The 12,983-nt window shown below is 35.0% G+C and overlaps 1 protein-coding gene across 1 annotated transcript; it reads left to right on the top strand.

Moving 5' to 3' along the window:
* The first annotated feature begins 7,543 nt into the window (after positions 1-7,543).
* On the top strand, positions 7,544-8,482 carry LOC130831873 (olfactory receptor 2B11-like). The gene has a single exon (XM_057700332.1). The coding sequence runs from the start codon at positions 7,544-7,546 to the stop codon at positions 8,480-8,482; it is 939 nt and encodes a 312-aa protein (XP_057556315.1).
* Positions 8,483-12,983: the final 4,501 nt, after the last annotated feature.

Raw genomic sequence — 12,983 nt, 5'->3', positions numbered from 1 at the left:
AGTTTAGATGAAAAACCCCAAATACATTGAAACTGAAAAGATGAAAAAAGAAATTCATTCAAATAGTAACCAAGAGAGAGCACAAATACTGTATGATATCATTTCTATGTGGAATCTAAAAAAAATAATACAAACAACTGTATACGCAAAACAGAAACAGATTCACAGAAAACAAGCTAGTGGTTACCAAAGTGGGGAGGGAAGGTGAAGGAGCCAACTAGGGGTATGGGATTAAAAGATACAAACTACTATGTATAAAATAGATAAGCAACAAGGATATATTATATAGCACAGGTAATTAGTCATTTTCTTGTAATAACTTTTAATGGAGTATAATCTGTAAAAATATTGAATCGTTATGCTGTATACCTAAAACAAATATGATATTGTAAATCAACTATACTTTGATAAAATAACAATAAATAAATAAAGGGGAAAAAGACAGAACTAATACCTATACTGAGAGCAGAGAATATAGACATACAGACAGGAATTGTTATTATAGACCAAAAAAATTATAAATTTGGTCTATCCATCAAGAAGACACAAGAATTACAAACATGCATGCATCTAGAAACAGATTGCCATAATACATGAAGTAAAAACTAATAGAACTAGTTGGAGAAATAGATAATTCCACAATGATAGTTGAACCTCAATGCCTCATTTAAAATAATAGATAGGACAATTAGGCAGAAGATCAACAAGGAAATAGAAGATCTGAACAACACTATAAACAAACTAAACCTAACAGACATCTATAGAACACTTGACCCAACAAAAGCACAATACATATATTTCTAAGTTCACATGGAACATGTGACAGAATAAAGACCATTAGTTAGGCCATGAAACAAGTCACAATAAATTTAAAATGATTGAAAGTATGTCCTCTAAGCACAATAGAATGAAATTAAGGTCAATAACAAAAATATTGTGAAACACACAAGTGTATAGAAACTAGACCACGCACTCCTAAATAACAAATGTCTCAGAGAAACAAATTTCTGAGCAAATAATTTGAGAAGAATGGAAACAGAAACACCAGCTACCAAAACATATGGAATACAGCAAAACTATATCAGAGAGTTGTGTTTAAAAAAGAAAGATTTTAATTATTGATTTGTCAGTTTCTCCACCATGGAAAAATGTGTGTTTGTGTGCATGTGTGCATGTGAAAATCAAGTGACATAATCATATGTATGATTCCATTGTATTTTTTGAGTTACTATTGTCATGAAATTTACATCCTTCAGAGAGAGACTTAGGAAGCAAAACAACTAAGAAAATAGTCTTTTGATGAAAATCAAAAGAGAATATGGTATAGAGAGACTGGGTAGTATATTCATATTGGGTATTCCTTCTGAGAAGATGATCTCAAAACTAAAAGACAGGAAGAAGCCAACCATGAAGATATCAGGGCAAGAGCATTTTAGGCAGAAGAAAGGTAATTCAAAAGTCCTGAAGCAGGAAATGAAAATGGTCTGTTTGTAAATAAACAGTTACATCAGCTATGATCCCAGAATAAAATAGATGGCACATTCCAACTGGGATAAAGAGGGAAGTTGATCAAAGGAAGTACTGACAAGGTGTGAGAAGGATTTAGGAACACCAACAAGGGATTTCTATATGTGTACTATACATGTCCTACCCTGGAGCTGGCCACATGGGGAGTCTGTCACAAACCCACAGTCTGAAGTAGCAAAGTGGGGAAGTGGCACTGGAAACAAGAAAAAGAGAATCTGTAATGCACAGCTACCTCCAGGAGCTATGGCTTGATTGGGCAACACAGGCAGACCCATGTGTTCCAGCTGAGAGGGAGCAAAGGGAAAATAACCCAAACCAGCTGTTTTCTCTAATTCTCTAATCCTCAGCTGGTCACTCTCATTGACTGAATCCCACCAGAAGCCGTATACCAGGCAATCCTTTTGATTAAGACTCTAAAGGGACAGCATATGGTAAAACATACATAGTGTATGAAAGAGTGGAACAGGTGGAGGAAAGAATGAAATATATTCACCCATCACACAAGTAATGTGGAACAATACACACTCATATGATACTATTGGATACCTTCAGGGAAAGAGGTGGGATTATGAAAAATGGGAAGAGGATGTCAAAGGGAAACATACATCTTTGTATCTGTTATTCAGTGCATTTTAATTTCTCAAAATAATGTACTCATAGATTATGTGTGTAACTTTCTAATCTTAAGGTCTGTATACAAATCTGACTGCTATTATGTGTCATGTGTATGTATGAGAGAAAGAGAGACAAAGAGAAAGAGAGTGACAGGTAAGGAGAGAGAATGTCCTTTAGTCTTTATATTAGAAAATCATTAATTATTTTAAAGGATTTTTTTAATGTCCCTTTATTGCTCCTCACTGGAAAGACCACTTATGTTTTTTTTTCCTTCTCTCTTCATCTCATTTTTATGCCCCTTTATTTTATGGCCAGAAATATTAAATCTTATGTGAGATATTCTACAAATAAAGTAAGATATTTAAGGAAATTACATTTGAATCCTCCAGAATCATTTACTCAAACTAGCTTTGCTCTAAATGTACCCCATTTAAAATTATTGCCCAACAACTATCTGAAACAGACATTTAGAAAATCCCATATATAATTGCATCAAAAAGAATAAAATACCTAGAAACAAATTTAACCAAGAAAGTGAAAGAAAACAAAGTTTCGGTACACTGAAAACTATGACACTGATGAAAGAAACCAAAGACACAAATAAGCGGAAATATATTCAACTCTCATGGAATGAAAAAATTAATATTGTTAAAATATCTATGTAAACCAAAGTAATATACAGATTCAATACAATTCCTATCAAATTCCAATGTCATTTTTCACAGAACTAGAACAAATAATTTTAAATCTTTATATGGAACTACAAAAGATCCTAAATAGCCAAAGCAACCTTAAGAAAAAAGAACAAAGTGGGAGGCATCACGCTCCCAGATTTCAAATTATACTACAGACCTACAGTGTCTAGCGTAAACACAGCCACACAGAAGAATGTGACAAAATAGAGACCCGCATATGGTCAATTAATTTATGGCAAAGGAGGTAAGAATAAGAGGGAAAGGACAGTAAAATTGGAAAGCTACATACAAAAGAATGAAAGTGGACCACTGTCTTATATCATACAGAAAATTAACATGATATGGATTCAAGATTCAAATATAAGAAAAACATAAAACAGCTAGAAGAAAGCATAGTTAGTAAGCTACTTGACATCAGCTCTTAGTGAATATTTTTTGAATCTCACACCAAAGGAAATGGCAACAAAAGCAAAAATGAAGCAATGAGATTACATCAAACTAAAAAGCTTCTGCATGGTGAAGGAATCCATGAACAAAATTAAAAGGCAATTTACAGAATGGGGAAAGATATCTACGAATCATATATCCAAATAGAGGTTAGTATCCAAAATATACAAAGAACTCATACAACTCAACAATGAAAAAACAATCCAATTGAAAAGTGGAAGTATACAAACGTATACAAATGTCAAACATTATGTTGTACACCTGAACATAATGTAATGTGGCATGTCAATTGAAAAAAATCACAACAATAAAAGAAACATAAAAAAGGAAAATAAATTAATAAAATAAAATAAAATTAGTTTCCTATGTGTTAGGAAATCAAATGTTTATTTTAAAACAAATCTAACAGAAGAGACTTCCTACCAACCCCAATTCAATAAATAACTAACTATACATAAGAAGCATTTCCATGGAGAACTCTGTACCAACTTTGCTAACTCATCTGAGATAAGCATAAATGCACTGTATGAAACAAAGCCCAAGAGTCTCAGAAATATAATACAAATAGCACACCTGCAAAGCACCCTTGATGTTATCTACTACTGTCTTCCCAATCTGAGTTTTTGTTTTTGTTGTTTTTTTGGGAGGAAGGGGGACACAATGTATGAAATGATAAATTCACACTGCTGAAGCTAATTCTTAAATACTCACCTGCATACTACATTTTCTCTGTCCTTCTCTAAAACTTTGAAAAATTCAAGCGTGTTTCTTCACAATTCTTTTACCTTAAATGATATTTATCAAAATAAGGTAAGTAAAAAGACACTTGGAGTTTGCAATGTGTGTACATCATAGTGCCAAATATATGTAGGAAAAACAGAGAGCATTTCACCTGGGAGCCTTTTCTAAACTTTGGAAATAACTAGTTTGGTGGCTATAGAAGCAGCTAGATTTCTCATCGTAATTAATGTCTCTCTGTATCCCACTTAAACTAACCTTAAAAGCATGTAAATGTTAATAAACACTACAGCTGACAGATGTTAAATATCTGAATGAAGAGTGCATCCTTCATTAAATCCTGTGAACTTTTTTAATATGTGGTCAAAATTTGATGGATTGATTTGCCCATAAGTTTCATCGAGACATTTTGAGGTCAGATAAAAAGATTTTCTTTCCTCTATAATCTTTTCCTACACATAACTTAACAATAACTGTAAACAGAATTACACTACTGCGTGATGAAAATTATGTAAAAAAGATACACTACAATGAAAATGTTAGTAGAGAGACAAAGAGAGGTCAAAAGCGATAGTCTGACACTGTATGAAAGTGACTTTAAACTTTCATGGATAAATAGATCCCTATGCAATTAGATAGTGATGGAAAATCACTGGAAGTAGATCGAAAAATGGATTTAAAAAAGTCATGGTATCCGAGAGTTAAAAGTAATGAAATATGAGAACCACATGGAAAAGATTAGACAACTAGGATAGAATTATAGCGCTTAAATATACACTATGGAATCTTGAGACTATGAATTTGCAGTCTCACTATCTCACTATTTCATTGAAGGAACTGATTGCTTTTTCATCTTTAGAACCTCCCTAGTTATCAGCAGACAACAGGGATGAATGATTAACAATACCTTGAAATATAGTTACTAAAATTTCCTTTGTCATAGGACTTGGGGATAGGTACTTAATGATTTAGTGGGTATAAAATGCTTACTTTAGTATTTGGCACACAGGGTTCATTAAGCATGAGTTGAAATTATTATTTTATTATTGTATTATACACATCTGACCTAGAAGTGGTGTGAAATTAGAGGGCCACATTCATATCTTTAGTGTAGAGTAGCTTTGTGTGACACTTCACAGGATGGCTTTGAGAATTTAATGAAATAGAGAATGTGAAAACTGTGCTTTGCAACCCTACCAATGTAATCTGCTGCCCTTAAATCAATAATTAACTGGCAGGGTAACTAGTAGTAATTTTGTCACTGGAGTACACTACCTTAAATTGCCATCTGAATATTCCTCACCTTACAGAAGATTACAGATGTCATGAAACACACTTTACCAATAAAGGAAAAGTATAAACAGATGGCCAACAGGCACATGAAAAGATGTTAAACATCTCTAATTATTAGAGAATGCAAATCAACACTAGAATGAAGAATCACCTCACACCAGTCAGAATGGCCGTCATTAAAATGTCTACAAGTAATAAATGTCAGAGAGGGTGCAGAGAAAAAGGAACCCTCCTACACTGTTGATGGGATGTAAATTGGTATACCCACTACAGAGAACAGTATGGAAGTCCCCTGAAAAACTAAAAGAAGAGTTACCATATCATCCTGCAATCCCACTCCTTGGCATGTATATGGAGAAAGCTCTAAATCACAAAGATACTTGCACCACAATGTTCATACCAGCACTATTTACAATAGCCAAGACACAGAAGTAGCCTAAATGTCCATCTAAAGATGAATGGATAAAGAAAATGTGGTGCGTATATATATATATATACACACACACACACAATAGAATATTACTCAGGAATAAAAAAGAATGAAATAATGCCATTTGCAGCAACATGGATGGACCTAGAGATTGTCATATTAAGTGAAGTAAGTCAGACAGGGAAAGACAAATATCATACGATATCACTTATATGTGGAATCGGAAAAATGATACAAATGAACTTATTTGCAAAACAGAAATAGATTCACGGATGTAGAAAACAAATTTATGGTTATCAAAGGGGAGAGAGGGTGAGGAGAGGGGGAGAGACAAATTAGGAGTTTGTAATTAACATATACACACTACTATTTATAAAAGAAAATATACTATATGTATAAATATATATAAAACAGGATCTACTGTATAGCACAGAAAACTATACTCAATAGCTTGTAATAACCTATTATGGAAAAGAATCTTGAAAAGAATATTGTATAGATATATAGATATAAAACTGAATCACTTTCCGTATACTTGAAACTAACAAAACATTACAAATTAACTATACTTCAGTTTAAAAATAAAGGAAAAAATTTTAAAGCATAAACAAAAAAATCTCATTATATTATTAATTTTCTCAAAATATTGTTCTACTCAACTAGCTGATTTTATTGTTACAATATGTCTGTCAGCTAAAAAAAAATCTTCTTAGAGTAATATAGCCTCAGTATGTAAAATGATTTTTGGCTATGAATAAGTCCCTGGTTCTGAATTGGAATAAAGGCTTTCCCCCTGACACCAGTTCTCTGGACATAAAGGTTGCATTTGTAGCTACATACAATTAAGTAAATCACTGATAACTGTCCCAAGTCTTATATAAAAACAGGATAAGCTGGTGTGATAAAGAGAAATTCCTACAAGATAGATAATTAAAATTTAAAGTGAAATATCAAATGCCAAGTTTGAATGAAGTAGTTATACAAGAAAATTTACATCCAAAAACAAATTTTGAATATAGGAAAATACATATGGCATAGCTAAATTCTCTGTTTATACTTCAAGAAACTGACATGAAAGTGTTTAAATTTCTTGTTCAATTCTAAATTACTAAAATGCATTTGACTAAAAACAGCCTAATGGCTCCCCACTGGGATGATATACGTATTCAACTATAATAATATTTTGATACTTGGATCTGGGCAAGGCTATCTTAATGGTTCTTATAGTGCAAGGTTTTCTCCACCTCCTTCTTATGCTATGGTTCCTCAGCATTTTTAGTCTTCCTAATATTTCAGTAATACCTTGCAGAAGTGTTTTCAGAAAACAGCCATCTAATTCCTAGCCCCCATGCCACAACTCCTCTAACAGACATCTAAAGATAGAAACCAATAAACTTCATTTTAACGGACTTTTCAGCTGATATTTATGCAAGCCAAAGCATGAAAAGCATTACCTTGGGGTGTCCCAAACACAGTCACGTCTCCTTGGCATTTAATCTCCACTATAGCTCAAGGACATAGTTATTGTCATCTTTATTATACACACCAGGAAATTCAGCTTCAGAAAGGTTAGGTTACTTGTTTAAGGTGAATACCTTTGTTTTGTAGTGTTATGAAAAGCAATTAAGTCACCTGGTGTCACATTCTTTTAATTATTTGCCCCCACAAGATACTGTACCCAATCTTATATGACTGAATGTTTAACTGTGCACAGTGCATAATTGTGTTTTAACATTTCTCAAAACTCTTTCTACCTTTCCTGCCACTTCCCTGCTGTATGTGAAACAAACTGAAGATGATGGATCTAACTAACAAAGGCCATCCCGAAGAGTTTATTCTACTAGGATTCACTGACCATCCTTGGCTAGAGTTTCCTCTATTCATTATTCTGCTTATAACATACCCCATGGCCATGGTGGGAAACACAGCCATCATTCTGGTGTCCAGGTTAGACCCTCGTCTGCACAGTCCCATGTATTTCTTCCTCACCAACCTCTCCTTTCTGGACATGTGCTACACCACAAGCGTTGTCCCTCAGATGCTGTCTAACCTGGGAACTTCTAAAAAGACAATCAGCTATATGGGGTGTGCAGTTCAGCTTTATTTCTTCCACATAATGGGGGGCACAGAATGTCTGCTTTTGGCTCTTATGTCTTTCGATCGTTATGTGGCCATCTGCAAGCCTCTACACTACACCCTCATCATGAATCAGCGTGTCTGTATCTTATTAGTGGCCACTGTGTGGCTGGGTGGAATGATCTGTGCTGTCTCAGAGGCCACTGTTACCTTACAGTTACCACTGTGTGGTCGCAATGCACTGGATCACTTATTGTGTGAGATTCCTGTTCTGATAAAGACTGCCTGTGGTGAAAAGGGTGCTAATGAGCTCACACTCTCTGTGGTATGCATTTTTTTGTTGGCTGTGCCACTATGCTTAATTCTTGCTTCCTATGCTTGTATTGGACATGCTGTATTTAAGATCAAATCTTCGGAGGGAAGAAAAAAAGCCTTTGGGACATGTTCTTCCCATCTCATTGTAGTTTTCTTCTTTTATGGCCCAGGCATTAGCATGTACCTTCAGCCTCCCTCTTCCATCTCAAGGGACCAGCCCAAGTTCATGGCTCTCTTCTATGGAGTGGTGACTCCTACACTCAACCCTTTCATCTACACTCTGAGGAATAAGGATGTAAAGCGGGCATTGGGCAACCTGGTGAGGAGCATTTTCACTTCCAAGTGATAGTTGGCAGACATCAAATGAAATTAACAGTTGGAGTAGGTACATAGGGGTTTCTCCAACAACTCATTCTTGTCTCATATTTTCTCAGACATGTTAGACGCTCCTCTTGCAAAATGTGTCATGTTTCTCATATTCTCTCTAATGCTGTTAGGCAAGACAAGACTTGGTTAGTACATACCAGTAAGGGCACCCTGTTTGTGGAAATCTATTAAAAATAGTTCTATTTTGGTTGGTACATACTGAAATAGTGTTAAACAGTTTTTTAAAGTGCTATAAATTAGAAACTAATTGGTTCAAACTGTCATCATAAAATAGTATGAAACCATTCATCAGTGGACTTCCTATGATAGTGTCACGAGGAGAAACATTTCGTCACTCTCTGTGATATTGGCCACAACTAAGTGGGCAGCACGGTGCCACTGTGCATTCAGTGTGAGGCACTCTGCACCTTAGACCAACCATGAATCTCTTAACTTTATCAACCTTAATTTATCTAGATGCTACTGTTTCTTTAAAAACATATCGTTACACTTATTTAGTGTTTTGTATTTTTAACTAAAGAATGTATCATTAAATATTAAAATGAATAAAATATATGAACAAAACCTGGGGCTGTTTCTTAATGTTCCTTTAAAATATCATAAGCATAAGCCTTCTGAATCAATGAGAGAACAATGTAGTGATATTAATAATGAACCACAATATGGAAACATTTTTGTGCATAATGGGAATAGCCAGGAATATCTTCTGAAACTGTGCAAGAATCAATATGAGAATAAACAATTCATATTTCTAGAATGGAAAGTAGCTTGACTACTTCAACAATATGATGACTACTTCAACAAGTTTTGAATTTGTACCATTAAAAGTTTAGTGTTCTATATTTAGCTCTAGGATTTACATCCAGCTAAAACCTTTGTCATAAAATAAGTTACAGTTTTGAAGGCATATTAAATTATTTTATAGTTACTTAATGTTGAATTAAGATGGTGGAAAATCAACATAATGTTGTGTAGTGAAAAATTAACAGGTAAGGACAACAAGAGTCATTTGGGCTTTTCTGGCATATCTTCCGGTACAACCAATATCTAAGTAATTATTGGATGGAAAATCACCTGTTATCCTGGACAAGAAGCAGCTGTTATTCAGACCCACTTTTTGAAACAGAACAGATTATCTGGTGCTTGGTCCAGTTCTTTTTTTTTTTTTTAAGATTTTTTTTTTAAATTTATTTATTTATTTATTTATTTATTGGCTGCGTTGGGTCTTTGTTGCTGCACATGGGCTTTCTCTAGTTGCTGAGAGCGGGGGCTACTCTTCGTTGCAGTGCGCAGGCTCCTCCTTGTAGTGACTTATCTTGTTGTGGAGCACAGGCCCTAGGCACATGGGCTTCAATAGTTGCAGCACATGGGCTCAGTAGTTGTGGCTCATGGGGTCCAGAGCACAGGCCCAATAGTTGGGGTGCACGGGATTAGATGCTCCATGGCATGTGGAATCTTCCCAGAACAGGGCTTGAACCCGTGTCCCCTGCATTGGCAGGCGGATTCTTTACCACTGCGCCACCTAGGAAGTCCTTGGTCCAGTTCTTGAGACAAATGGACTTTGGTATATTTGGTATGGAAAAAAATTCTAAATAACTTTAAAATTTGGCTAATTGGTTAATGACTGCCATAAAATGTTTTGTTTCACACATACACACACACACACATACATACCCATCACACAAAACAATGAAAATAAAAATTCTCTGATGTCAAATAATATCTCTGATCATTTTTACTAGTTAAGATATCTTTTGTCTAACTTAGTCTTACTTAGGGAAAATGGTAATTTTTAGTTTGGAGGGCAAAACCCAATAAGATTTATGTTGTAAGCTTAGGTATAGAGACTATTTAGAGCTGTTTAGACAGCTTTCTTAAGTTATCTTCTTACTACCTTTTAGGACTATAAAGACAACCCCCCACCAACCTAAATGCCTATCAATAGATGAATGGATAAAGAAGATGTGGCACATATATACAATAGAATATTACTCAGCCATAAAAAGGAATGAAATTGAGTTATTTGTAGTGAGGTGGATGGACCTACAGACTGTCATACAGAGCAAAGTAAGCCAGAAAGAGAAAAACAAATACCATATGCTAACTCATGCATATGGAATCTAAAAAAAATTGTACTGATGAACCCAGTGACAGGGCAAGAATAAAAATGCACATATAGGGAATGGACTTGAGGACACAGGGTGGGGGCCAAAAGGGAATCTGGGATGAAGTGAGAGAGTAGCATTAACATATATACACTACCAAATATAAAATAGATAGCTAGTGGGAAGCTGCTGCATAACACAGGGAGATCAACTCTATGATGGGTGATGACTTAGAGGGCTGAGACAGGGAGGGTGGGAAGGAGTCACGGGAGGGAGGGGATATGGGGATATGTGTATAAATATAGCTGATTCATTTTGTTGTACAGCAAAAACTAGAATAACAGTGTAAAGCAATTATATTCCAATAAAGAGCTTAAAACAAACAAACAAACAAAAAAGACAACTGCCCTTTCAGCATTGTGAGTGTATCCACATAGAATGCAATAGTGATAAAAGTGTACCTTCAATAATAGGCTTCTGCCCTCTTAATTTTTTAAGTGCACAACTCATGACAAGTGCTCTTATCACAAAAAAAAAGCAAGGAACACAAGAAGTCTTTTGGAGATGGTGGATATTTTAATATTGTTCATGGTGATAGCATCATGGGTATAGGCACATGTTCACACTCATCAAAATGTATCCATTAAATACATGCAACTTCTTGTATATTAAATATACCTCAGGGACTTTCTAGGTGGTGCAGTGGTTAAGAATCTGCCTGCCAATGCAAGGGACACAGATTCGAGGGCTGCTCCAGGAAGATCCCACATGCCTCAGAGCAACTAAGTCCGTGAACCACAACTATTGAGCCCATGTGCTGCAACTACTGAAGCCCACACATCTTCTCTTGCTCCACAGCAAGAGAAGCCACAGCAATGAGGAGCCCATGTAGCAGAACAAAGACTAGCCCCTGCTCGCCTCAACTAGAGAAAGCCCACGTGCAGCAATGAAGACCCAACACACCCGATAAATAAATAAATAAATAAATGAGATATTAACTCTTAAAATAAATGGCCTATACTCTTCAGAAATATTAAGCTAACTAAAGGCAAAGAAAAGCTGAAAAATGGTTCCAGATTAAAGGATACTAAGAGACATAACACCTAAATCCAATTTGTTACCCTGGATTAGATCTTTACTTTAGGAGATACTGTCAGGAACAGTTAAGGGTAGGTGTGCATTATACTCTATAATATTTCAGAAAAATATTTAAATGCATATTAATATTATATTCTTATACACAGAATGACAAATGATAAAATATTAACATTGTGAAATCTGGTGAACACCTGTGGTAAGGTGTACTATTTTTCTTTTCTGTAAGTTTTATTGTTACTGAGTTGTAATTGGAATATGGTGAATTTGTATTTGAAATTTTATTACACTTGAAATCACTTGATGTTGTCATAGCATATGATAACCAGTGAACTTTCAGCTTCATATTTGTAAAGAGAGATAGATATAAGATGTGACACTGATGCCAATAAAAGGGAAGAGAATGAGTATATCTGGGCTAGAAGCCAGAGCTAGTTTCTGTGATTATCTGATGACATGTTTGTGTCAGTAATCCTGCACTGCTGAGATACACTAAGAAGAAATAACCAAGCAGGTATTTAGGGAATATACCGCACAGGAATAAGTATGAGTGAATTGGACAAAGATTGGGAGATATTGTCTGGATGAGGAGGGAAAAGTTTACTGGCATAAAGAAGAAGCTGGTCCTTCAGTGCATTTAGCCTCCATTCTTAGCTGAGAAAAGGCTGGCTTCACTCTTAGTTCTTCCGTAAAGTTGCCTGTGACCCAAACTCATGTGTGCTTTGTAAATGTCAATTTACCTTACCTGGTTTGAGGTTTAGTGTTGGCAATGGTAGGGTCTCAGACCTTCTAGTTGTTGGCCATAACAAGGGAACTCAGGTAAATATCTATTGTCATTACCTTATTTGTCATATGCAAGTTGTTTAAGCTTAAGCGAGTCACATATCTTCTTCCCTTCAGTTTTCTCACCTACGATGTGAGAAAAAACATACCTATATCCTGCCTGTGATAAAGTTGCATAAGGTTCACGCAAGTAGTTTGAAAGGTACAAAGCAATAAAAACAATAGTATCTGTGTTAAACTTTGGGAGAATTTTTGAAACTAATCTTCATTTTAGATTACAAATTAAATAGAATATTATAGTAATGTGGCTATGATTCAAAATCATATAGGCTAAAATTATGCATCCCAAGAAAAATATAGTCTACATGTATAAAAAGATATTTATATATTTTTCAACCAGAAAAAGAAAAAAAAGAGATGGGAAATTTTAAAGGTTTTTTTTGTTAGATAGTGAGAGACTCAGGTATTACATGAGGT

Source organism: Hippopotamus amphibius, chromosome 11 (genome assembly GCF_030028045.1).
Source record: "Hippopotamus amphibius kiboko isolate mHipAmp2 chromosome 11, mHipAmp2.hap2, whole genome shotgun sequence".
Taxonomy (NCBI): Eukaryota; Metazoa; Chordata; class Mammalia; order Artiodactyla; family Hippopotamidae; genus Hippopotamus; species Hippopotamus amphibius.
The sequence above is the reverse complement of the archived record's forward strand: the minus strand, read 5'-3'. Positions and strand labels throughout refer to the sequence as shown.